At 40.8% G+C, this 27962-nt stretch overlaps 1 protein-coding gene across 1 annotated transcript; it reads left to right on the top strand.

Annotated features, from left to right (window-relative positions):
• Window positions 1-2702: 2702 nt before the first annotated feature.
• Window positions 2703-25921, top strand: TLR7 (toll like receptor 7). Its single transcript, NM_001130133.2, has 3 exons — window positions 2703-2743; window positions 3101-3201; window positions 21060-25921. Exons 2-3 carry the CDS (start codon window positions 3199-3201, stop codon window positions 24204-24206), a joined length of 3150 nt encoding a protein of 1049 aa, NP_001123605.1. The 5' UTR covers window positions 2703-2743; window positions 3101-3198; the 3' UTR covers window positions 24207-25921.
• Window positions 25922-27962: the final 2041 nt, after the last annotated feature.

A 27962-nucleotide genomic window follows, 5' to 3' on the forward strand; every position in this document is an offset into this window, starting at 1 on the left:
CATTGCTCACGCTGGGAGCTGTAGACTGGAGCTGTTCCTATTCAGCCATCTTGGAACCACCCTACAGTTTCTTTCAATACTTTTCATGTTCAATGTCTTACACTTAAATTTTTCAACTACATGAAATTTATTTTGATATAAGAAATGAGGTTGGGCCAGGCGCAGTGGCTCACACCTGTTATCCCAAAACTTTGGGAGGCTGAAGTGGGCGAATCATGAGATCAGGAGTTCAAAACCAGCCTGGCCAATATAGTGAAACCCCACCTCTACAGAAAATACAAAAAATTAGCCAAGCGTGGTGGCGGGTGCCTGTAATCCCAGCTACTCGGGAGGCTGAGGCAGGAGAATCGCTTGAACCTGGGAGGTGGAGGTTGCAGTGAGCAGAGATTGCGCCACTGCACTCCAGCCTGGGTGAAGAGTGAGACTACATCTCAAAAAATAAATAAAAAGACAAATGAGGTTGGACAATAGCTTGATTTTTTAAAAACTCCAAGCCAGTTGCCCAATAATCCATTTTGCCATTGATGTGACTTGAAACTAAACACCCATATGTGCTTTTACTTAATTCTGCTCACTTCTCAGTTTCACTGATGCACTGGTACTATGCCATTGGAGGCAATACAGCATTCTAATGCATTTACAGATACGGAAGAGAAATCCTCCCCTTTTATTTTCATTCAGAAATTACCTGGCTATTCTCACATGTGGTCTTACCCCAGTCAGACCCAACACCTCACTTTTATAACAAATATTTGGTAATGCACCCTTTGCTATATGAAAGGAGATATTTGTGGATAATGTAACCCCAGTCTTCATGATAAACAAAAAGGCCCAGCTGATTTCCAAAATGCACCCCACTTTAGAATCAGTCTGGCAAGTATCACATGAAATCCTATTGGTATTTGATTGGGATCACATAGCATTTGCAAATCAATTTAAGCAACATTTCTATTTTTACAATATTGTGGCCTCTAGCCCCAATAACAATTATTTCTCTTCATTTATTTATATCTTTGTGTCTGGGCAGGGTCCTGCCAGGAAACAGACGGCATGTTAAAGTGAAAAACTGATGAGTTCAGCAAAGTGACTATTTATATATTTGGACAGGATTTAAGGAAGTAAGAAAGGATGATGCAACACTTCAGAGGGGAGTCTTTCCGACCTCAGGCTGAAGGAGAAGGAACGATTACTGGAATTCAGGGAGGAGAGCATCACCAAACAAGAGCTTCATTAGAGGACTGCAGCCAACGCAGGGCCAGGCGGAGGGAGCCAGAGGGAGGCAGGCTCTGCTCTCCCTCTTCCTGCCCTTCAGATTCCAACCATGGCCTCCTATTGGCCAAACCCAACGAGAATCCAGCGAGCAAGGGGCTACTGATGAAGCACATATAGCTCAGCCTCCAGGGACACAGAACAGGATAAAAGGCTGAGACAGTGGGTCTGGTGGGGCAAAGAGAAAGCTTGCACCTGCCAGGTAAAGCATTATAGTCCCCATCCTCCCCCCACCACCTTAGTTCTTGTGCATTTCCCATCAGTTTACTTCCAAAGCATTTCAGATCTCACTGATTTGAATGGGACCTCTTCTTCTATTACCAATTTGGATCAGTAATTATTTATGTATGAGAAAACTATTGATTTTTACATATCGTTGCATAGCAGAGTGGTTTAATAAGGAGACATTTGGTTTTTACTGCCTGTGTGGGTATCACTTGCTATGTGACTTGAGGCAAATCCAATATTTCTTCTGTTATAAATTCCAGTATTTGTAAAAAATGGGTAATAAGATCTCTATTTTATATAGTTTTAGTATTTAATGAGATAATACATATAAAGTCATTAAAACAGTGTCTGGCTCATAAAAAACCCTCAATAAATGTCACTTATTACTGTATCTGGTTTTTGAGCTGCTCTATTGCACCATTGAGTTTTCAGCCCAGTATATGTTAACCCTGATCATTATCTGCAGAAGTCCCCGTGCCACACTCTACATCATCCAAATTCTCTCCAGGTGGACTAAGTAGATTAAAGAACTTTAAACATAACTACCATATTTTGGCTCTATCTACAAAATGTCCAATAATCAGTTAAGAAAGGAACAATTCTCTTGGGGCCCACACTTTGAGAAGCAAATGCAGCTGAACTTTTTTAGAGGAAAGTGAGTGAACCAACTGGTAGCTTTGCCACTGCTTAAAAACCAGCATCCTTTCCAGCTGGGTCTAAGACAGAATAAGGTAAATTTAGATATGTCTCTAATATATCTATAGAACAGTGGTTCTCAACCCGGGGTGTTTTTGCCCCTTAGGGGATAATTTGCAATGTCTGGAGACATCTGTGATTGTCATAACTGGAAGGGGGCAGTGCTATTGGCATCTAGTGGGTATAGAGCAAGGGTGCTACCAAATATCCTACGGTGCAACAGAGAATTATCTGGTCAAAAATGTAAATAGTGCTGAGGGTGAGAAACCCTGCTATAAAAACGAAAGAAATTTGGTCTACAGAGTTGTTTGGATTTAGACAAGACATTGCCCCAATAGTGGTGATAGAAATAAGAGGAACCCGGTGCTTTTGCAAAGCCCATATCTGGGGTGGCTTAAATAATCATGCTCCTCCCCATCCCCCGACCTGATCTTTGTAGTTGGAAACTCCAGGGCTGGCTGCCTGTAGTCTTTGTGACTACACTTCCTGCCTCCCATCACTTCATCTCAGAAGGCTCCAGATATAGGATCACTCCATGCCATCAAGAAAGGTATTTTAAACATTGGAACACATATAGATAATTTAAGTAGGTAGATGTATGTGCTGTTATAAGGAAGTGGGGAGGAGAGAAGAGGGAACCGAAATCATATGCACAAAAATTTTTTTTAGAATATAAATAAAAAATGTGGTAGTCTAAAATGTCAATTCTTCAAAGATAAAGTTAGGCTTTCAGTAACGTTAGAAATGGTTTTCTGGAATATGTCTCCAGTCTACCTAACTTTGAGGAAGTAAATACTGTAAATAGATGTTTCAAACGCATTTTAAAGCAATGATCCTAGCATGTCTTTAAGCTACAGTATTGTGCTGTCTTTGAAGTGTAAACTTTGATGTCTTCTCTTTCTCTTAGTTGATGCTATTGGGCCCATCTCAAGCTGATCTTGGCACCTCTCATGCTCTGCTCTCTTCAACCAGACCTCTACATTCCATTTTGGAAGAAGACTAAAAATGGTAAGAACAGCTCAGAGAACCTTAAAAAGTGTTATCTGTAATCTTTGTGGAAACAACTGAAACCAGCTGGCAAGAGCAATATTGAAGAATCTGTACTTAGGTTATTTGCTGGGGGAAAGTGCTTCCTGATATTTCACAATTGGCATTAATGAAGGGGGCATGTCACAATTTCAGATTAATCAACGCTTGCTCTGTCCAACTTCCTACAAGAATTAAATATGTGCTGTGGGGAGGAGGAGCAGATGTTTGAATTGGGGACATAGCTTCTATGTATCTCATTTCTTCAGCCTACAATTTTGGCTTTAAAGCCATAACAAATCACTGAATTACTGAAGTTACTTTGTGCTTTTTCCAGCATATGGTGTTGTCTGAATGACTGTGTGGATGGAAGTGTGTGGGCAGGCTCATAGCAATAAAATACGGGAAATCCCCGGGCTTGAGCGCTGTCAAAGAAAACTAAATTTAGACAGTAGATAAAGATACTATCAGGACTATTGCAATCGGCAGAAAGAGACCTCAGTATAGAAAGAGGCTCAATTCTGAATACAGCCAAAGACCAGTAAAGATTTCTGGCCAAGGAGTAGAGTGGGGGTCAGTGGATGGAAAATTACTAAGAGGAAACATCAAGGGTAAAAGGATTCTGGCTAAACCGACCTGACAGGATTCTTGCTGAAGACAGGCCAGGGTGATCAGACCTCACCTGTGGATGGTGGGAGATGAGGAATTTGATCAGATATTGAGGGTGATCACATACCAAGAGGAGTGGATTATCAATAAAATGACTTAGCAGGATTCCTGCTTGAACTGGGCAATGCAAAGATGGACATGAAGCCAAAGGCCGAAGCCTAGGGGTGTAGTAGAGCCTGATTAAGTTGAATTAAGGAGAGTCTTTGTCAGCGCTGGCTCTCCCAGTCACTAGTTGGGGGGGGGCTTGTGCCTGTCATCAAAGTCCTCTGAAACTCAATTTCTCTGACTACGAAATAGGCATTAGAATCCCTCCCCCGTTGCCTTCCAGGGCCACTGTGAGGCTCAAATAATAGACTATTTTTCATGTCCTTTGCAAGTGGTATGATGCAAGTGTGAGTTATTAGGTATGCCAAAACTTAGTCGGAAAAAGACGTCAAGGGCCTTTTTCTGAAATTATTTTGTCACTTAAATCAGACACATTCTAGATCCGAATGTTGGCTCCTAGGCTCATTTTGTGTCAAAGTTCTAATGAAGCATTAACCATGGGGCTATTGTTACAAAGGAAACAACTGCTTACGGTTTCATTTCCTAGAAACCCAGATGTCTATTTTAATGCAAACCTATGCCCACATCTGTCTTTGCCCCTTGAGGGGTGGCATAATGGGAATGATAGTAATACAGAGAGCTCACATTTCTTGACCACTCAAGTATCATGCTGAGGGCTAGATAGACATGATTCTATTTTGGCCTGAAAGTAGCCCTATAAGGTAGAGATAAAGAAACTGGGGCTTTGAGAGGTTAAGGAGCTTGGGTGGCTCTGAAAGCTGTGCTGAAGACTCTTCTGTTCTTCCTAGACCAAGCCCAGCACACACACAATAAAGATGAGGTTGGATATGATGGCTTCCTACTCAAGTACAAAGGGGAAATAGTATATCTTTTCTAAGAAAAGACGTGAAAATAATTTTCAATATAAGAAATTCAAAAGGCAAAAAAGCACAGGGAAAATATTCAACTGTATTGAGTCATATGTCAGATCCTTTGATCTAGAGATTACACTTTTAGAAACTCTTCTTAAAGAAGTGACCATGAGACTGGATAAAAAAATGTGGCACATATACACCATGGAATACTATGCAGCCATAAAAAGGAATGAGATCATGTCCTTTGCAGAGACATTGATGAAGCTGGAAGCCATTATCCTCAGCAAACTAACACAGGAACAAAAAACCAAACACCGCATGTTCTCACTTATAAGTGGGAGCTGAACAGTGAGAACACATGGACACAGGGAGGGGAACAACACTCACTGAGGCCTGTAGGAGGAGGGTGGGGCAGGAGAGAGCATTAGGGTAAAAAGCTAATGCATGCTGGGCTTAATACCTAGGTGATGGGTTGATCTGTGCAGCAAACCACCACGGCACGTTTAACTATGTAACAAACCTGCACATCCTGCACATGTACCCCAGAACTTAAAAAAAGAAGCAATAAAATAATTTTAAAAAAACAAAAGAAGTGATCGTGGACATGGAAAACTATTTACCAAGATGGTCAGTGCAGCCAGGCCAAAAAAAAAAAAAAAATCATGTCCCATGTTGGGAAGGGGTGAATTAATTGTAGTAGACTCATTAAATGGAATATTATGTAATCATCAAATCATGTTTTTTAAAATAATACTAAATGACCTAAGAAAGCACTCATGGTATAATGTTAAATGAAAAAAGCAAGCTAGAAATGGATAAGTACCGTGTATTCCTCATGTTTTTACTGCACCTGCTAGGCAAATACTAGATGCTTACTAAATGTTGGATAATCTGTGATGATGGTTTACATAAACACATGTGTTGCATATTCTAATTTCATTCAACATCCCTACTTTATAACCATTTTACAGTTGGCAAATCAGAGGCTCATGAGGTCAAGTGATTTATGAAAGTCAGAGAGCTCTTACATGACAGAACAAGGACTTAAAACCAAATTTTTGTACTGACAAAGCCTTGGCTATTACTAGAATGCTTCTCACCATGTGAAATAGATGCAGGGATGGGAAATTACTATTAGAAGGGACCATCTCCCAAAATGTCAATAGTGGTTCAGCAAATTTAAAAGTAAAAACATTATTCTGCTCTTAACCTATAGGAAATTTCTTTATGGCTAAAAAAAGGTTATTAAGTAATCCATTTATTAAATTAATACAATCTGATTATTTAAAAATTTGGAACACTGTACTAAAATTAAAAATCATCATTACAGATTAACCAGCCAGTACCTCTGCACCCCAAGAATAAATAATGTATATCCCCGAAACTCACCAAAGTTTAGGGCTGGGGTTGGCAAACTATGGCCCATAGGCTATATCCCACCTGCTGTACAGCTCATGAGCTAAGGAGTTTTTTTTTTAATTGTTGTTTTTAAAAGATTGAAAAATATCAGAGCAAAATTACTATTTTGTGACATATAAAAGTTACATTCAAGTTTCAGTGTTTACAAATGGTTTTATTGTTTATTTGTTTACGTATTGTTGATAAGTGCTTTTGCACTACGATGGCAAACTATTCAAGGAGTTGGGTAGTGTGACAGAGAACCTGATGGCCTGCAAAGATTAAACCATTTACTAACTGGTCCTTTACAGAAAAAGTATGTCAGTCCGGGGCTTATAGAAAACAAAGGGATAAGGTATAAGGTCAAATAGGTTTGAGAGCCCTATGGTCTTTGGTGACTGTTGTGATGCATAATAGCTGTTGAGTTCCTAATTTATGTAAGACAACTTTATATCCTTTTATTCTTTTAGTTTGAAAACTAAGTCTGTTGGGCTAAAATGATAGGAAGTAAATGATAACTCTCTCCTTTTTTAAAAAAAAAGCAAGTGGTTTACAACCTTGTACTTAAATGTTTTGGTGACATAATGAAACTGATATTCATGGTATTTGTACTTTACAGAGATTAAACTAAAATTAAAAATATTTCAAAATTCACAAATAGGGGATATTTGTTAATAAATCTATTTGGGAAATTCCTAGCAGAGGCTCAGTCTATAAAATGAATAGCATTTCAGCAACTTCCCTTATTCACAGTGCTTGGTTATTCTCTAGGGAGACATACACAACACATCTCTAGTTACCAAATAATTCAGTGTGATATAAACATGGCAAAAAGTCAATGAATTTGAGGGCAAGGTTTCCAGCAATCGCCCCCGCCATTGCTTACTTCTTCCATGCCCTTTCTAAGTTTTCTTCAGCCAGGCAGCCATCCCCTCTGGTTTCTCCCAGACCCCCGCTGCAGGCTCCCCGCCATCACAGAAAGCCCCTCGCTCACACGTCTTGGCTCAAGCAACTCTTTGTCTTAGAAATGCAGATCCCAACATTTCCTTTTAAACTCAGGCAACTTGGCTTTTTTCTGCTCTGTGATCTTGAAAGTTGCTTGGAGGAACAGCTGAGTGCATGGGGTTGTTGTCCTCTCTGGGCTGACATGTTGTAGCCCAGGGGGTGCCCAGGGGCCTTTCTGACTGGTTGGTTAGTTGGGTAAAAGAGTAGAGTCAGGAGAGCAGGAAATCCTTTCTTAACTCACTATAAAAATACAAGCGTTCCCCAGGCCTCAAATAGTCTCATCTCAAGATAAATTTCCTTTTGCCAAGAATGCTGCTGAAAATAATCCATTGTAGCCAGATAATAGCTATGCAAAGAATATATAATAGACTGGCAGGGGCGTGCCTACCGATTTCAATACAGAAAGGTGAAGGTTTCATTTGCTGGGGTGTAGTGGGTGGGAGAATTCCTTATTGCAATCACACTCTACTTCTCCATCCAGAAAACTCTCCAACCCTCCTGGAGAACTCTCCATTTTCTCCTCTTTCTCCTCCTTGTGTACCTACCTAGACCATCTGCTCCCATATGTCCTGTCTGACTTCCTGTTCCAGTTACCTATCACTGCGTAAGAGATCACCTCAAAATGCAATGGCTTCAAACAACAACAATCATATACTGCTTTCTATCATGGGTCCAGGAGTTGACTGGACTCATTAGGCAGCTCTCCCACAGGGTCTCTCTTGGGGTGGCAGTCAGGCGGTGACTGCGACTGGAATCACCTGAAGACTCACTCTCCAGGTCTGATGCCTGGGCTAGGAGACTCAACAGCTAGGTGCCGAAGCAGCTGCAGCTCCTCAAGTGTCTCTGTCTCCATGTGGTCTCTCTAATATGGTGGTTGTCCTATAGCCAGGCTTCTTACAAGGGTGATGACTCAGGACTCCAAAGCAAGTGGGTGAGAGAAAGGGAGAGAGGGAGAAACAGGGAGAGAGAGAGAGAAAGTGTGTGTGTGCCAGTACGCGCGAGGTGAAAGCTGTATTGCCTGTGAACTACCCACCATGTCTTTCGTCCTCTTGACAGGAAACCTCCTAGAAATGTTTGCTGTCTCCAAATCCCTCTCCTTATGTTCTTCCAAGAACTTTGAAGTCATATTTTATGTAGCTACTCCTTCAAAACATATCTGGTGTTCGGCCAGTTCTTACCCCCTCCAGCACTGCTACCTGGGACTTCTGCTTGAATGACTGTAATAGCCTCTCAACTAGTCTCCCTGCTTTCACCCTTGCCCCTCACTGTCTATTCTCAACACAGCAGCCAGCAGCATCCTTCTCAAATGTAAGTCAGACCAACTGATTGTCAGCTCAAAAATTTGCAATGCATCTGCATTCCACCCAGAGCAGAGACCGCCATCCATGGAATGGTAGAGAAAGCCCAACATGCTTAGGGACACTCCCTCTCTGACTTCATCTCCTATTGTTCTCCTACACCCCCTGCTTCAGCAATATTGGCCCCGTTGCCATTTTTGTGAATATTCTAGCATGTTTTCACCTTGGGGCCTTTGCTCTAGGCTAATCCATCTGTCTGGAATGCATTTCCCCTGGATGTCTGTTATGGATGACTTTGTCCTTTCCTTGAGGTCTTTGTTTAGATATCAACTTCTTAATGATGCCTATCCAAGCTGCCCTATTTATCCTCACAATCCTACCCCACATTCCTGATCCTTTTCACTCTGCCCTGTTTTCTTTTTCAGTAACACTTATCACTTGACATGCAATATCATTTCTGACAGTTATATATTTTTGTGATTATTTAGAGAACATAAGCTATAGTTGAGTGGAAATCTTTTCTATTTTGTCCACTGATGTCCCAAACACCTAGAGGAGTACCTGGTATGTTGCAGGCATCAATAAATACTTGTTGAATTTTTCCTTTTTCACAATTTCCTTCTACGTTGTTATGATGAGATCTTATTTCCTCTGTAATTTGATTTTAAAAGTTTTAATAAAAAACAATACATATTATTTATGATAAAAAGTCAAAGAGTAGAGAAGGGTATAACATAAAAATAGAAGTCCCCCTCTTCCCAGGGAAGGCCCCTTTATACCACTGCCCAGAAGAAATTGCTATTAAAGGTTTCTTGTGTATTCTTTCCTACTTTTCTCTGCAAATACAAATATATGCATATATATTTATCATAAAGGCATTATAGGTTATATGTTATTTTAATGCTGCTTTAAAAATCCCCTTTATTTTTTGTAACTTAGTAGTAGATCATGCATAGCTTTTTATGTCAATACCCACAGCTCTACCACATTCTTTTTAAGGGACATTTGATATTTTACTATTGGTAGTTTCCCATTTTTAACCATTCTCTCAAATCGATGGATTGTCATGTAATTCTTCCTGTTCTTACTATTTCAGAAAGCTGAATCAAACTAGCAAAATAGTTTTATCTAAAGACATATAAGGCCGGGCGTAGTGGCTCTTGCCTGTAATCCCAGCACTTTGGGAGGCCGAGGCAGGCAGACCACCTGAAGTCAGGAGTTTGAGACCAGCCTGGCCAACATGGTGAAACCCCGTCTCTGCTAAAAATACAAAAATTAGCTGGGAGTGGTGGCGGCTGTCTGTAATCCCAGATACTCAGGAGGCTGAGGCAGGAGAATCACTTGAACCGGGTAGGCAGAGGTTGCGGTGATCCAAGATCGGGCCAGTGTACTCCAGCCTGGGCGACAGAGTGAGACACTGTCTCAAAATAAATAAATAAATAAATAATAAAGACATATAATGCTTACTTTAAAGAAAAACTAAACAAAACATGTACTAGTTATTTTTTTCCTCCCTCTGTGGAATTCTTAGAAGGTTTATGGTAGTTTGAAGCTTTGCATGGACCATTTTGAAACAGCAGCAGCCTGAGGTTCCAGGGGGTTATGAAGACTCCCAGCTGAGGACAGACCCTGGCAGATAAGCTTCAGGGGGCTCTACACCAACCATTAGAGTCATAGAATAAGCACAATAGAAAAGGACCATTAAGGTCAGTTAGCCAAACTCCAGAGTTTGTTGATGAGAAAGTCAAGGTTCAGGATAATTCAGTTGGTAGCCCTGTAGCAGACAGAGAGACTGAAAACAAATCTGACTTTCAGTTCACGTGGTGCTAACCCCTAGAATAAATAAACACGAGGAGAAATCAGCCTAATCCCAGTCTTCTTCTAACTTGTCACAAGACACAAACCACTTACCTTCACTTCCTCATTTTTTCCATCTAATAGTTCCCAGTTATATACATGTCCTTCTCACTCCTCTGATTGCAACCAGACATCTCTTACAAGTTTACAAAGTTTTGAAGATAAAAACGCTATTTGGAAAGCGTAAAGTTAAAAACAGCTTGGTAAATGTTTTTTTTTTTTTCTATTAGTAATTCGATCTCTACAACTGTAAATATTGTGGTAGGAATCTAATACAGATCTAAAATCAGTAAAATTCAATCTTGAATATGGGCTTCAGTCCTGCCATCAAAATAAGGCATCCAGGTGGATAGGTTTTGCCACCTTGAAGACTTGTTTATTCAAACTTTTGTTTGAAGAGTAGGAAAGCAGTGTTACCTTTAGGCCTGACTTAGCTCTTGCCCCACAATCTATTGTTTTTTCTCACCATAGATTTCCCTGACAGCAGAGAGAGAGTTCTGTGCTCAAGAGATACACACAGCTTCTGACAATAGAGCAGCAGAGTATTTGGTTCCTAATTGAGCAGGAATGGTGTTTGACTCATCATCATTTCCCTACTTTGTCTAGCACAGTACCTTGCACAGAGTAGATTCTCAATAATGTTTGTTGAATGACTGTGGGAGCATATAATTCATAATGCAGACAAAGCTCAATGAGGCTTTAAATTTCTAAATCCACAAACTGCCCTCATGTAACATTGCTGGATGATATGGTTTAGCTGTGTCCCCACCTAAATCTCACCTTGAATTGTAGCTCCCATAATCCCCGCGTGTTGTGGGAGGGACCCAGCGGTAGGTAATTGAATCATGGGGGCAGGTTTTTCCCATGCTGTTCTCATGATAGTGGATAAGTCTCACGAGATCTGATGGTTTCATAAATGGCAGTTCCCCTGCACATGCTCTCTTGCCTGACGCCATGTAAGACATAATTTTGCTCCTCCTTCACCTTCCACCATGATTGTGAGGCCTCCTCAGTCATGTGGAACTGTGAGTCCATTAAATCTCTTTTTCTTTATAAATTACCCAAACTCGGATATGTCTTTATTAGCAGCATGAGAACAGACTAATACAATGGACATCGGATGCAATTCATTTAAAAAATCATCTTAAAAATATCTTTCTTTTTTCTCCCTCAAGTTGGTCCCACTCAAAACATAAACACACCATTTTTTTTTTTTTTTTGAGACAGAGTCTTGCTCTGTCACCCAGGCTGGAGTGCAGTGGTATGATCGTGGCTTACTGCAACCTCTGCCTCCCGAGTTCAAGCAATTCTCCTGCGTCAGCCTCCCGAGTAGCTGGGATTACAGGTGCATGCCACCATGCCTGGCTAATTTTGTATTTTTAGTAGAAATGGGGTTTCACTATGTTGGCCATGCTGGTCTCAGACTCCTCACCTCAGGTGATCCTCCTGCCTTGGACTCCCAAAGTGCTGGGATTTCATGTGTGAGCCAGTGTGCCCAGCCACCATTTTTTAATACTTGTAAATTTTTCCTATAAAAACAAACCAATTTCTTTATGCCCCAAAACCCCTAAGTAGCACAAAATAGAAACATTAGAGTACCAAGAATACTTGAACTGAAAAGGAAATTAATCAAAATGCAGACACACATTATACCAAGTGCATTTGCTGTAGCTGTGTAAGGCAACTTGAATAGAATTGGTCAACAATGAGTCTGAATCTTGGTTTGAAATTGCCTGTCTGATCTCTGCTTCCTCATCAGTAAAATGAAATATTTATATGGCCTTTCAACTTCAGTGTGAGGGATCAATGATGTAATATAAACAACAAGTCTGCCTTAGAACCTGGCACACCATAAGTAATAAAAGGCAGCCAATATTTTAAAAAATACACAAATCATGGTCTGATGGCTGTCCAATATAAATTCTCTATTTTCCATTTTAACTAAAGAGATGATTTATTGAGAAAATAGAAACACCTGTGTGTATGAAATCACCCATTCCCATTTTTACAATAATTAGTTTGCTAATTGAGCATCCAAATTTACCCAGTGTATTTGCATGTGTAATTAGCTGTGATTCATTACCAAAGCCAGGCCTATCATGGTATACTATGCCATTTTACAAGTCAAATTACTGAAAGATGCATGTCTTTAGGCAATCATTACAAATAAAAAAAAAAACCGAAGCAAAACAAAATAACAGATTATTTGTATCAGATGGACAAAACAGACCTGGCTTGATGCCGAACCCTGAAATCTCAAAATAACGATAGTTGAAGCTAAGGTTCCAGCTTAAGTCTGAAGCAGGTAGTTTCCAATGGCTTGAAAGGAGAAATTTCTACACTGAAGGAAAATTCCATTGGAATAAAGGAATATTTCACACTTTTAAGTCATCTTCTCTAGATGGTCTTTTAGGTATACTTTCTCTTTAAATAACAGATTTAGAAACACTTTGTTCATTTGTTTAGAATTAATTCCACTCACAAGTTTAACACAGCCTAAGGTTTGGTCTAGACCAGGGGTCTGCCAACTATGACCTCTGGGCTACATCTGTCCCTTCACCTGCTTTTTTTTTTTTTTTTTCAACCTGTGAGCTAAGAATGGGTTTTACTATTCTAATAAATAGTGAGTTCATTTTTCTCCCTCACCTGCTTGATCAGAGCCCAACTTTCTCATTGCAGTTAATCTTCCTTCTGGCATGGATCTTGGAATGCAAACTTGCTGGGATCTCCGAGTTCCAGGCTTCCCGTGCAGCCGGTGTGGAGAGCCAAGATATGTTTTGTTTGGCATAAAGCATTCCAAGGGTCAGTGGGATTGGGCTCAACTATTGAGCATAGGACAAGGGCAGCCCCATCCTGACTGTGACTCTTCCCACAAGAGACAAATGAGCTCTGTGCTTTCACTGGGGTTTCAGGTTCAAAGGGACAGAGCGTCTGAGAAAAAGGATTATGAAAGAGTCCGTCTGCAGCTCCACTTCCCGTGCCCTTCCAATGATACCATCCTCGTTTCTTCTGTGGCATGCTCCCCACTTCAAACCTTCCTTCAGAGGCCCCAAACCCTCCTGGTGTCTCCTTGTCACCTTGTGAAAATCTGATCTTCAGGGAAAAAATCCTTACTATTTATACTAGTATAATGTGAATCTTCTATGGGATTTTAAGAAAGTTCAAAGCCTTGGTTTACTCAGCAAATATTTAGCTTGCACTCACCGTGTGGCGGGCATCCTAATGATGGAGCATATGTAAAGACAAAAAAGTTTCTGGACCTCAAAGTGTTCTCCATCTATAGGGGCAGATGACTGAGTTGACATCTCGAGAAGTAGAATAGCAGAGTGGCTAAGAGTGCCAGCTCTGTCTCAATCACCTAGGTCTCACCTCAGCATTAATTTCACTTTCCTCATTGTAAATGAGCATATCTCTTAGAATTGGGATAAGCATTAAATAATATAGACTTGGAATGAATTTGCTTAGAACTAATTCCATGCACAAGTTTATCACAGCCTAAGGTTTGGTCTAGACCAGGGGTCTGCCAAGTATGACCTGTGGGCTCCCCTATTGTTGTTGTTGCTGTTGTTTTTTAATGACCTGTGAGCTAAGAATGGGTTTTACTATTCTAATTAGTTACATTCTCAATGGTTATTTAAGTACCTCCATAATATCCTCAATTTTGCCTAAAATATTTACCATCTGGCCCTTTACAGAATAAGTTTGCTGACTTATTGGTCTGGACCAATGCTATGTAATAAAACTTTCTGCAATGATGAACACGTTCTCTATCTGTACCCTTGAATACAGCAGCCACTAGCCTAATGTGGCTTTTTGAGCTCTTGAAATATAGTTAGTGTGACTAAGAGATTGAATTTTAATTAATTTAAATTTATGGAGCCACATGTGACTATGACATTAGAGCAGCTCTAGACAGTCTGAAGTCTAAAGACTCTATGCTTTGTCAGTGCTCCCCTCTCTCAATTGAATCAACTACCCTGAGGCTGCATGAGTCAAGGGGAAGGCCACACTCTTCAATCAGATTTTTTGCCCTGGACTGGCTTTCATTGTCTACTAGAAAATGCTTAATGGGAAGTGCTTAGAAAATGTACATGGGCATACACTTAATTAATCTAAGTTGCTGCTTTGTCTGTATCCATTAAATCTGCTTTATTTTGGGGTAAACTACAATAGAAGTTGGCTTTTTGAACCCTGCAAAGCCTTAAAATTCAGGATGTCTTACTCAACTTAAAGTGTAGAGTTGCAGCCAGAGCAAAACTGTATTTCCTTCTAGCCCTGCTTGCAGAATGGCTAACTTCAGTCCTATTTCATTTCTCTTGTAAGACTGCTAAAAACAGTAAGAAGCCACCAACATCATTATGAATATTGCCAAATCATTTCGCCTAAGAGTAAAGTCACAGTTGGCATGTGTTCTGCCCTCCAAGACAAGATAGCATAGGTGACAGTTTTATCAGATATCTTGTGATGGCATAATATGGGCCACCCAGCTTTCCAGCCTCTGATATCTGAGTCTTCCCAATAGCCTGATGACATCCGCATCACATATTTTAGGTTCGCTCATGGACAGTAACTTATTTCCAAATTCTATACTGGTTAAAATTAGGTTTGCATTTGTGCAATAGAAAATCCAATTGACATTGGCTTAGCATAACAATTTTTTGATTTCTCATAAACTCTTGGCAGTCAGCAGGTCCAAGCCATTATTTCTGCTCTGCTCTCTGAGGTCATATAAGGAAGGATCTGGATGCTCTGGGTCATCTACGTCATCTAACTGGTTGCTGTGCCATCCCTAGCTCATTTTTCTCATGTGCATTGCCCAAGATGGCTGGCTACAACATCCACATTACAAGAAGCCAGGTGGAGAACATTGTGGCTACAACATCCACATTACAAGAAGCAGACAGGAGAAAGGGGAACTGCCCCACCGTCTAAGGACATGTCCCAGAAACTGTACACCTCACTTCCTCCCAAATTTCATTGGCTATCACTTAGTCATATAGCCACACTTAGCTGCAAGTGTGTCTGGGAGATATAATTATTTTTCACAGTGGTATATGCCCAACTACCAATGGAGGTTCTGTCATTATGAGATGAGAGAAAGGCAGAAAACATGTTGAGAGATGTGTAGCAATCTCTGGACTCTATGGGGATAAAAAAGAATTGAGAGTATCAAAATTCAGGATCAAAATCAAAATTAAGGATAAAAAATATCAATAACTATCACCTGGAATAAGAACAACGTACAGTTCAGCTACACATATACAAGTGGCAGCATCTTGTCTGGAAGGAACTAATGGTCTTTCTACATTGTATTTTAGATATGTATTTTTTTTTCTCCCTTCCACAGGATTTTGAGCTCCTTAAGGGCAGAGACTTTGTGTCTCCTGCTCCTAGTAGGCATCCAACACGTATCTGTCAAATGAAAGAATGAATATGAGTCAGTAGATACATATTAGAATTCTAATATCCACTGGCTGGGTCCTTGGTGTGTCCCATATTGTTGTTTCTGTGTCCATCATTCTTTTGCAGGGTATCTTCTACTGGGCACAGAACCTGCCTCAGAGGGGCATATGGGTAATGAACTACCAAGAAAGGAGTAGAACCCAGTTCTTCCAACCCTCCACCCAGAGTGCTTTTCACAACCTCACGTGTAATAAGTGCAGTAGGAGATGAGAGGAGGGAGTGATTACTTCTGTCTGGTTTGATCCCAGAAGGTTTTTTGAAGAAAGTGTTTTTGAATGAGACATTATGAAAACAGAGCTTCTTAAACCTTTTCCCCCAAGGAATCCCTGGGCAGATAGAAGAGACAGAAATCTGACCTCTGCTTAGTCTGGGGGTATAGACTGAAGGAACCTACTCAAAGGAGAAATTTTTCTCATTTTTCTTTACTTCACGATTCATATATGCAGGCATTCATTCTTTCATTCATGTATCTCACAGACATAACGAGGTCCTAATTAAGTGCCAGGCATTGTTTTACATGAGACCACAAGAGGCCCTACCCTCTTGCAGCTTACATTCTTGTACAGAATAGACATCATACGAATAAGCAACATAAATCATCAAGATAATTTCTGACCGTGGTAAGGGCTATGACCAAAATCAAACGGGGTAGTCAGTTACAGAGTGCATATACCTCTCTGTGCCTCAGTTGACTCATCTATAAAATGGAGATAATAATAGAGGTCTAGGCTAGGCATGGTGGCTCATGCCTGTAATCTCAGCACTTTGGGAGGCCGAGGTGGGTGGTTCACTTGGGGTCAGGCATTCCAGACCAGCCTAACCAACATGGTGAAACCCCGTCTCTACTAAAAATACAAAAATTAGCCAGGACTGGTGGCGCATACCTGTAATCCCAGCTACTTGGGAGGCTGAAGCAGGAGAATTGCTTGAACCCGGGAGGTGGAGGTTGCAGTGAACCGAGATTATGCCATTGCACTCCAGCCTGGGCAATAAGAGCGAAACTCAGTCTCAAATAATAATAATAATAATAATAACAATAATAATAATAGTAGTCTATAATTCCAAAACCCAAAACTGAAAGCTTTGTCCTAACTCAGTTGATTGCAAACATAATATGATCTGAATGCATTTGGAGGTAGATCTTGACCTGAACTGAAGTTATTTATTCTTTTTAATAAATAAATGAGTCATTTATTCTTTTTAATAAATAACTGAGTTATTCTTTTTAATAAATAATAAACTGAGTTATTTATTCTTTTTAATAAATAACTGAGTTATTCTTTTAATAAATAATAAATAACTGAGTTATTTATTCTTTTTTTTTTAAATAATTCCACTTAGAGTGGACAATCCTATATGTCACTGTGGAAATTTTGTGTGTTTGATTATGGAATGCTGCCCCAGGCCTCAATAGTTATTACATAATTTAGGGTACATGTAGCGTATTACCTTCTAAAATTTGAAAAATTCCGAATTCCAAAACACATGTAGCATCAAAGGTTTCGGATAAGGGATTGAAGACCTGTAGTATCCATTATTGTGAGGATTAAATGAATGAATATATGGAAAACACTTAAAATGATGCCTGGCATATGGTAAGTGCTACGTAAGTTAACTACTATTACTATTATTATCACTATTCTTACATGAAAAGATGTTTAGATAAGTTGGTCAGGGAAAGCCTCTCTGAGGATGTGTCACTTGAATAGGCAACTAAGGGGTGGTAATGACCGGGCTGTGGGAAGAGGAGGAGAAAGATGATTTCAGGAATAGGAAACAGCAAGTGCCAAGACTGTGGTGGTTACAAGGCTGGCTTGAATGCAGAACAGAAAACAGACCAGATGGCTGATATGTGGTAAAGGAGGGGAAAGATGGCTCAAGGTCAGAGAGGTAGGCTGAAGTCAGAACACCCTTGATATAAGCAATGGTAAAGACTTTGGATTTCATTTAAAGTGTAATAGGAAGACATTATAGTTGATCTGATTCAGGTTTATAAAGAACGCTCTGATGCTGTTTGATGAATGAATTATAGAGGAGAAGGGGGAGCAGGGAGAGCAATTTGGAGTCTAGCATAGTGGTCCAGATGAGACCTAATGACTAATTGGAGTTGGGAGGTGGTAATAGTCAAAGAGAAAAGTGGACAGGTGCGAGAAAAAAGTTTAGAACTAAGTGGGGGGCGGGGGAGGTTTTCTGATTAATTTGCATTCTAATTTATAATATGTCACTGTGTAGAGGCTAAAAATTTCACGGTCATTGTCTCAGGTGTGTTAAGGCCAGTGGTGTGCTGGACCCCACTTGAAATTGGCCATGGAGGGAATATTTACACTATAGAAATTGACAAATGCTACAAATCAAGACAACAAATCAGGGAAAGCTTATTGTTAAACATTTATCATCACACCACTGGTGAAGGTGACTTTATTTTTCTACAACTAAACTTCCTTCATTTTACAGCCTCCATTTTCCCTGATCACGAAAACACTTAAACTAGGCACATCCTCGGAAACGCAGTATGAGGACTGCTGTCTCAATCACTTCATGTTTTTAACTCAATTCAGCGATCCTCCCACTTCTTCCCAGGCTCTCATTTAGGTACATGGGAATGGGATGGGAAGAGGGACCTGGTTCATGATTGTCATTTATCCACCTTGGCCCCCTCTGAAGTACAACTCCCCTCTCTGCTTTACAATATCACTCTGGGCAGCATTACCAATTGCCTCCTGATAGTGGGATCTATGAACCCATTATGTCTTTGGACAAAAGCATAGCCAGGGGTTGGGTCCAGGGCCTGAGATCCTATAACCATACAAATCCTATTATCAGGGACTATAAAATCCTATTATCAGGGACCATAGCCATCCCTCTATCTTGACTCAACTCCTCCTCCCTGAGTAGTGAACATTTTTCCTAAATCTCTGAGAAAGACTGGTGCTCTAGAAGATGTACCATATTTATTTAAGGGCTTCCTGTACCCACTGGCATATTGCCATATATTCTGAGGTATCTGAGTGCTCCTTTTGAGAAACATAGCCTTAAAGGATAAGTAGAAATCTGGTGGGTGAAAATGGTAGGGAAGAGGATTTCTAACGGAGGGACTTGCAAGTCAGGGAACTTGGGTTTATCGACTAGTGAGGCTAGTAGAGGAATTCAATCAGGTAAGCCAGACAAGTAGACAGGGGACAAATTATGGAAGACTTTGGATGCCATGATAAAAAGCTTCAGCTCATACTGTAAAAAATAAAATAAAATAAGAAGGTTGGGTGCAGTGGCTCATGACTGTAATTTCAGCACTTTGGGAGGCTGAGGTGGGACGATCGCTTGAGCCTGGGAAACAATTTCAAGGAGTTCACAGCAAGAAACTGACTGATTAAGGTTTGGGAAGCTTGATAGATAGGGTGGACTGGGAAAGTGAGAGAGGAGGCTTTGGAGTGGACCAAGGATAGAGGGATCTCAGCTGATATTATGTCAGCTAAAACCTCAAAGCAAGGAGGATGTTAAGAACAATGAAGGAGGTCAGCTGGACTCTCAATGTTTTTAACGATAGGGAGGAAAAGACAGGGTGGTGACAAGAAGAAGAGATAATTTTGTACCTCTAACTCCAACAAACTTTAGACCTGAAAAATCCCTTCTGAGCCATCTTGCATTGGAGAAAAAAAATTGCTTATTTACCTCCAATTAGAGGAATTAAGGGAAGTAGGCTTTTTTTGTTTTTCTTTTGAGACAGGGTCTTGCTCTGTCACCCTGGCTGGGGTGCAGTGGTGTGATCACGGCTCACTGCAACCTCAAACTCTTGGGCTTAAGAGGTCCTCCCAACTCAACCTCCCGAGTAGCTGAACTACAGTTGTGTGCCACCATGCCCAGCTAATTTTTTATTTTCTGTAGAGAGAGGGTCTCACGCTATGTTGCCCAGGCTAGTCTTGAACTCTGGCCTCAAGCGATCCGCCTGCCTTGTCCTCCCAAAGCGTTGGTATTAGAGGCATGAGCCACCACATCTGGTGGAAGTAGGCATTTGGTTTCTTAGATAACAACATGATTGGTTGATTCAGTCACTTGGGAAGATAAAAGCATTAACTGAGCTAGATCCCTATGGTAGAGACACAGGCTGGACCACTCCATGCGTAAGTACTAAACTAAAACCAGTGTTCTGGAGTAGACATTGCTAGAAATCCTGAAACTTGAGAGCCAGTCCATGGTTAAAGCATTCTGTAAGGCAGAGCCAGTGGAAGGTAATAAGGTGATTTTTAAAGCTCTTCTGCACTTCCCATATTCCCTTTTAGGGCCTTTCTCCCTAGGGTCCCAGTGTCTGTCATGCTAAACCTGGATGCACAAGAATCATCTTTATGGGTAGTTTCCCATATGTCCCAGTTTGCCTGACAGACTCTTGGTTTATGCCTATAGTCTTGGTGTAATTATTACCAGCCCCACTTCATTCTTGTAAGTATACTAATGGATCAGTTATACGGTTCCTCTGATTATGTATCACTCAGGCAGTGCCCTGACTCTACTACTGTCTCCTCTCCAAATTTATGTAATGTAAACCCAATGTGCAGGGAAAATGCTCATCCTAAAATCTCCTTGGAGGGGATAATTTGCAAGATTCTTTGCAAAAACAATCCAAGACAAGAGCCAGATTATGGAATGTCAGTGCCAGAATGGCAGGAATGTATGTTTTCTAATCAAATGCCACTTGCTACTGGGTAACCTTGGGCTAATCAGTTAATATTGCTGAGCGATGTCTTCATTTGTAAAATGGGAATCTTAGAATATTCTGAGACTCAAATATTATGAAAGACTCATGTAATGTGTACCAGGGCAGGTTTAGCAGGTCGACATAAATTGCACTAAAGTCTTCATGTGTTATTTTTCATGGGTGTATCCATATTCTAACATTTCTTCACCCTCCAAATTTCAGACTTTGGCAGTGAATCTATGGCTCTGCAATTTTAGTGTTCCATGTAACAACGAATAGGAAAATGCTGCTTCTACCCTCTCGAAAGCTATTTTGCTAAAGAGCTAAGATGCTAAAAGCTAAATATGTAACTAAATAGTTGCAAATCTCAGTAACTGACAAATACAGTCATGGGGTTGGGGATGCTGTTTAGACAGTTGAAAATAAGTCCTGAATTGTTTATTTTTAAAATGTTGCAAAAGAGAGGCAGCAAATGGGAATTTTTAATTCTGATTCTTGGTATGTTTTAGAACAATGATTTGTTCTTTCTTATACTTTCAGGTGTTTCCAATGTGGACACTGAAGAGACAAATTCTTATCCTTTTTAACATAATCCTAATTTCCAAACTCCTTGGGGCTAGATGGTTTCCTAAAACTCTGCCCTGTGATGTCACTCTGGATGTTCCAAAGAACCATGTGATCGTGGACTGCACAGACAAGCATTTGACAGAAATTCCTGGAGGTATTCCCACGAACACCACGAACCTCACCCTCACCATTAACCACATACCAGACATCTCCCCAGCGTCCTTTCACAGACTGGACCATCTGGTAGAGATCGATTTCAGATGCAACTGTGTACCTATTCCACTGGGGTCAAAAAACAACATGTGCATCAAGAGGCTGCAGATTAAACCCAGAAGCTTTAGTGGACTCACTTATTTAAAATCCCTTTACCTGGATGGAAACCAGCTACTAGAGATACCGCAGGGCCTCCCGCCTAGCTTACAGCTTCTCAGCCTTGAGGCCAACAACATATTTTCCATCAGAAAAGAGAATCTAACAGAACTGGCCAACATAGAAATACTCTACCTGGGCCAAAACTGTTATTATCGAAATCCTTGTTATGTTTCATATTCAATAGAAAAAGATGCCTTCCTAAACTTGACAAAGTTAAAAGTGCTCTCCCTGAAAGATAACAATGTCACAGCCGTCCCTACTGTTTTGCCATCTACTTTAACAGAACTATATCTCTACAACAACATGATTGCAAAAATCCAAGAAGATGATTTTAATAACCTCAACCAATTACAAATTCTTGACTTAAGTGGAAATTGCCCTCGTTGTTATAATGCCCCATTTCCTTGTACGCCGTGTAAAAATAATTCTCCCCTACAGATCCCTGTAAATGCTTTTGATGCGCTGACAGAATTAAAAGTTTTACGTCTACACAGTAACTCTCTTCAGCATGTGCCCCCAAGATGGTTTAAGAACATCAACAAACTCCAGGAACTGGATCTGTCCCAAAACTTCTTGGCCAAAGAAATTGGGGATGCTAAATTTCTGCATTTTCTCCCCAACCTCATCCAATTGGATCTGTCTTTCAATTTTGAACTTCAGGTCTATCGTGCATCTATGAATCTATCACAAGCATTTTCTTCACTGAAAAGCCTGAAAATTCTGCGGATCAGAGGATATGTCTTTAAAGAGTTGAAAAGCTTTAACCTCTCGCCATTACATAATCTTCAAAATCTTGAAGTTCTTGATCTTGGCACTAACTTTATAAAAATTGCTAACCTCAGCATGTTTAAACAATTTAAAAGACTGAAAGTCATAGATCTTTCAGTGAATAAAATATCACCTTCAGGAGATTCAAGTGAAGTTGGCTTCTGCTCAAATGCCAGAACTTCTGTAGAAAGTTATGAACCCCAGGTCCTGGAACAATTACATTATTTCAGATATGATAAGTATGCAAGGAGTTGCAGATTCAAAAACAAAGAGGCTTCTTTCATGTCTGTTAATGAAAGCTGCTACAAGTATGGGCAGACCTTGGATCTAAGTAAAAATAGTATATTTTTTGTCAAGTCCTCTGATTTTCAGCATCTTTCTTTCCTCAAATGCCTGAATTTGTCAGGAAATCTCATTAGCCAAACTCTTAATGGCAGTGAATTCCAACCTTTAGGAGAGCTGAGATATTTGGACTTCTCCAACAACCGGCTTGATTTACTCCATTCAACAGCATTTGAAGAGCTTCACAAACTGGAAGTTCTGGATATAAGCAGTAATAGCCATTATTTTCAATCAGAAGGAATTACTCATATGCTAAACTTTACCAAGAACCTAAAGGTTCTGCAGAAACTGATGATGAACGACAATGACATCTCTTCCTCCACCAGCAGGACCATGGAGAGTGAGTCTCTTAGAACTCTGGAATTCAGAGGAAATCACTTAGATGTTTTATGGAGAGAAGGTGATAACAGATACTTACAATTATTCAAGAATCTGCTAAAATTAGAGGAATTAGACATCTCTAAAAATTCCCTAAGTTTCTTGCCTTCTGGAGTTTTTGATGGTATGCCTCCAAATCTAAAGAATCTCTCTTTGGCCAAAAATGGGCTCAAATCTTTCAGTTGGAATAAACTCCAGTGTCTAAAGAACCTGGAAACTTTGGACCTCAGCCACAACCAACTGACCACTGTCCCTGAGAGATTATCCAACTGTTCCAGAAGCCTCAAGAATCTGATCCTTAAGAATAATCAAATCAGGAGTCTGACGAAGTATTTTCTACAAGATGCCTTCCAGTTGCGATATCTGGATCTCAGCTCAAATAAAATCCAGATGATCCAAAAGACCAGCTTCCCAGAAAATGTCCTCAACAATCTGAAGATGTTGCTTTTGCATCATAATCGGTTTCTGTGCACCTGTGATGCTGTGTGGTTTGTCTGGTGGGTTAACCATACGGAGGTGACTATTCCTTACCTGGCCACAGATGTGACTTGTGTGGGGCCAGGAGCACACAAGGGCCAAAGTGTGATCTCCCTGGATCTGTATACCTGTGAGTTAGATCTGACTAACCTGATTCTGTTCTCACTTTCCATATCTGTATCTCTCTTTCTCATGGTGATGATGACAGCAAGTCACCTCTATTTCTGGGATGTGTGGTATATTTACCATTTCTGTAAGGCCAAGATAAAGGGGTATCAGCGTCTAATATCACCAGACTGTTGCTATGATGCTTTTATTGTGTATGACACTAAAGACCCAGCTGTGACCGAGTGGGTTTTGGCTGAGCTGGTGGCCAAACTGGAAGACCCAAGAGAGAAACATTTTAATTTATGTCTCGAGGAAAGGGACTGGTTACCAGGGCAGCCAGTTCTGGAAAACCTTTCCCAGAGCATACAGCTTAGCAAAAAGACAGTGTTTGTGATGACAGACAAGTATGCAAAGACTGAAAATTTTAAGATAGCATTTTACTTGTCCCATCAGAGGCTCATGGATGAAAAAGTTGATGTGATTATCTTGATATTTCTTGAGAAGCCCTTTCAGAAGTCCAAGTTCCTCCAGCTCCGGAAAAGGCTCTGTGGGAGTTCTGTCCTTGAGTGGCCAACAAACCCGCAAGCTCACCCATACTTCTGGCAGTGTCTAAAGAACACCCTGGCCACAGACAATCATGTGGCCTATAGTCAGGTGTTCAAGGAAACGGTCTAGCCCTTCTTTGCAAAACACAACTGCCTAGCTTACCAAGGAGAGGCCTGGCTGTTTAAATTGTTTTCATATATATCACACCAAAAGCGTGTTTTGAAATTCTTCAAGAAATGAGATTGCCCATATTTCAGGGGAGCCACCAACGTCTGTCACAGGAGTTGGAAAGATGGGGTTTATATAATGCATCGAGTCTTCTTACTTATCTCTCTGTGTCTCTATTTGCACTTGAGTCTCTCACCTCAGCTCTTGTAAAAGAGTGGCAAGTAAAAAACATGGGGCTCTGATTCTCCTGTAATTGTGATAATTAAATATACACACAATCATGACATTGAGAAGAACTGCATTTCTACCCTTAAAAAGTACTGGTATATACAGAAATAGGGTTAAAAAAAAACTCAAGCTCTCTCTATATGAGACCAAAATGTACTAGAGTTAGTTTAGTGAAATAAAAAACCAGTCAGCTGGCCGGGCATGGTGGCTCATGCTTGTAATCCCAGCACTTTGGGAGGCCGAGGCAGGTGGATCACGAGGTCAGGAGTTTGAGATCAGTCTGGCCAACATGGTGAAACCCCGTCTGTACTAAAAATACAAAAATTAGCTGGGCGTGGTGGTGGGTACCTATAATCCCAGCTACTTGGGAGGCTGAGACAGGAGAATCACTTGAACCCGGGAGGTGGAGGTGGCAGTGAGCCGAGATCACACCACTGCAATGCAGCCCGGGCAACAGAGCTAGACTGTCTCAAAAAAACAAACAACAAAAAAAACACAAAAAACACAAAAAAACCCAGTCAGCTTCTTAACCAATTGCTTCCGTGTCATCCAGGGCCCCATTCTGTGCAGATTGAGTGTGGGCACCACACAGGTGGTTGCTGCTTCAGTGCTTCCTGCTCTTTTCCCTTGGGCCTGCTTCTGGGTTCCATAGGGAAACAGTAAGAAAGAAAGACACATCCTTACCATAAATGCATATGGTCCACCTACAAATAGAAAAATATTTAAATGATCTGCCTTTATACAAAGTGATATTCTCTACCTTTGATAATTTACCTGCTTAAATGTTTTTATCTGCACTGCAAAGTACTGTATCCAAAGTAAAATTTCCTCATCCAATATCTTTCAAACTGTTTTGTTAACTAATGCCATATATTTGTAAGTATCTGCACACTTGATACAGCAACGTTAGATGGTTTTGATGGTAAACCCTAAAGGAGGACTCCAAGAGTGTGTATTTATTTATAGTTTTATCAGAGATGACAATTATTTGAATGCCAATTATATGGATTCCTTTCATTTTTTGCTGGAGGATGGGAGAAGAAACCAAAGTTTATAGACCTTCACATCGAGAAAGCTTCAGTTTTGAACTTCAGCTATCAGATTCAAAAACAACAGAAAGAACCAAGACATTCTTAAGATGCCTGTACTTTCCACTGGGTATAAATTCATGAGTTCAAAGATTGAAACCTGACCAATTTGCTTTATTTCATGGAAGAAGTGATCTACAAAGGTGTTTGTGCCATTTGGAGAACAGCGTGCATGTGTTCAAGCCTTAGATTGGAGATGTCGTATTTTCCTCACATGTGGCAATGTCAAAGGCTTTACTTTACCTGTGAGTACACACTATATGAATTATTTCCAACGTACATTTAATCAATAAGGGTCACAAATTCCCAAATCAATCTCTGGAATAAATAGAGAGGTAATTAAATTGCTGGAGTCAACTATTTCACAACTTCTGTAAGCTTTATTGTGTTTCATAGTTTCCGTTCTTCTTCTGTGAGAACAAGGATAATGGCATTAAAAAATAAGCTTTTGGTCATTATAAATTGTCTTCTATTAAAACACATATACACATAAAATCACTTGAAGACAATTTAAACATCTTCTGAAATGGATCAAGAGGAAGGGAAACTGAAAATAATGCAACTCAGAAACCACAGAGTATTTTGACATGAGGTTAAGCACCGTGGTTTGTTGTAGGAAAATAACAGCACACCAACAGATGGTTTTTATCTGAATTCTTTGGTAATCTTGACATGTCATTCTTCTAACTTTCTGAGGGCCCTCAGTGCAGTTTTGTAGGACTGGAGCTGTTCACAGACGGTCCCCACAAAGCTCTGAACGTGGGGCTTCTCTGCTGACTGGCCTCTGGTTGGCTCCACCCCGGAAGGAACTCCCAGATTCTCCATGAATTCCGCTTCCACCATCAAGCCTTGGTCCAAGCCCCTTTCAACCTTGACTTGGCCAGGAAGTGTCCTTTCTCTTCAGATAGATACTACACCTTAGCAAGACTTGGCATCTTTAGAATCCAAGCCAAGGGAGGCACTTGGCAAGGCAAATGTTATGGATGAGAAAAAGGCAAAACAAGTGTCTGCAGTTTGTAGAGGAGAGAGAGGATGGGTCTGATTGTAGCCCTGACCCTGAGTCAGGATCTCTCGGCCCCATTTGCAGGTCTACTTCCAGCTCCATCTGTCTGGACACTCTTTTAGGTCCAGATCATCTCTTACATGTGGCCAAGGAATATAGAGTATGCAAGGGGATGCAGCGACCTGAGAGTGTGAGTAACTTGTGCCCATCTCCAAGGAAGCTGTGATGGGGATAGCAAGGACACACACTCTTCTTATTTATAATGCCTTTCCCCCTCCCATGAGATATGCTTTTTATTTACTTCCTCCTTCTCATCCTAAGTCGGGTGAACAAGAGGACCAGGTTGCACATCCTGCTAGTTATTTATGGCCCAATTTTAACATGGGGGTGGAGTTGAGGTTGGAATTGTTCCTCTGCCTCTGCTGCACATGCTCAGTAAGCAGGAACACTGTTCATGGGAAAGGCTTAGTCACAGACAGTGGGAGCACATCCCTCCTTGGAGCTTTGGGTCGCTGTGCTCCAGAAGCAGTTAGTTATAGCACACCCTGCTCCTGGCATCTACTGGAAGGTGAAGCCCTTGACCCTAAGAAACATTGGGAATGATTTGTAGCCTCCAAAGTCCAATAGCTATGTCGGAGGGAAACGATCAAAGAACATGATTGAGGAGACTCAAACAGAGATGTGCTTCAGACAACACCAAGACAGAAAATTAATCCATTTCACCAAGTTAACAATATACTGAAGGCGAACAAGAGACCAACCCACCTGCCAACCAACGCTATGAAGAAGGAGGGTTGATCAGTCTGGCTAACATGGTGAAACCCCATCTCTACTAAATATACAAAATTAGCTGGGCGTGGTGGCACACTCCTGTAATCCCAGCTACTCGGGAGGCTGAGGCAGGAGAATCGCTTGAACCCGGGAGGCAGAGGTTGCAGTGAGCTAGGATCAAGCCACTGCACTCCAGCCTGGGTGAGAGAGTGAGACTTGGTCTCCAAAAAAAAAAAAAAAAGAAGGAGGGTTAAAAAGAGAATAAGTCCCAAACTCATAAGATGGTGTGGAAAGGGCCCTGGTGACATAGGGGCCACCCATGCCAGTGAGAATGAAATCACAACAGGGCAGTTTCACACTGTTTCAGGTTTTTATTTTTTCTTCTTCTTCTTTCCCTCCTTTCTTCTTTTGCCTCCCCCTCCCTCTCAGTTTCCTTTTTGGCTCTAGACACCCACAGCAAGTGTCAAGCAATGTACAAGAATGAAAAGAAGACAGCCGTTGTTGCAGGTGGATGCTTCTGTTTGGAAGGTGTGGTTTTGTGTGCACTTTTGGTTGGAAACCTATGTCTCTCTCACACACATGTCCTCCACCTGCTTCAGTGAGCATGATCTTCTAAAATTGGCTCCG

Source organism: Pan troglodytes, chromosome X (genome assembly GCF_028858775.2).
Source record: "Pan troglodytes isolate AG18354 chromosome X, NHGRI_mPanTro3-v2.0_pri, whole genome shotgun sequence".
Classification (NCBI taxonomy): domain Eukaryota; kingdom Metazoa; phylum Chordata; class Mammalia; order Primates; family Hominidae; genus Pan; species Pan troglodytes.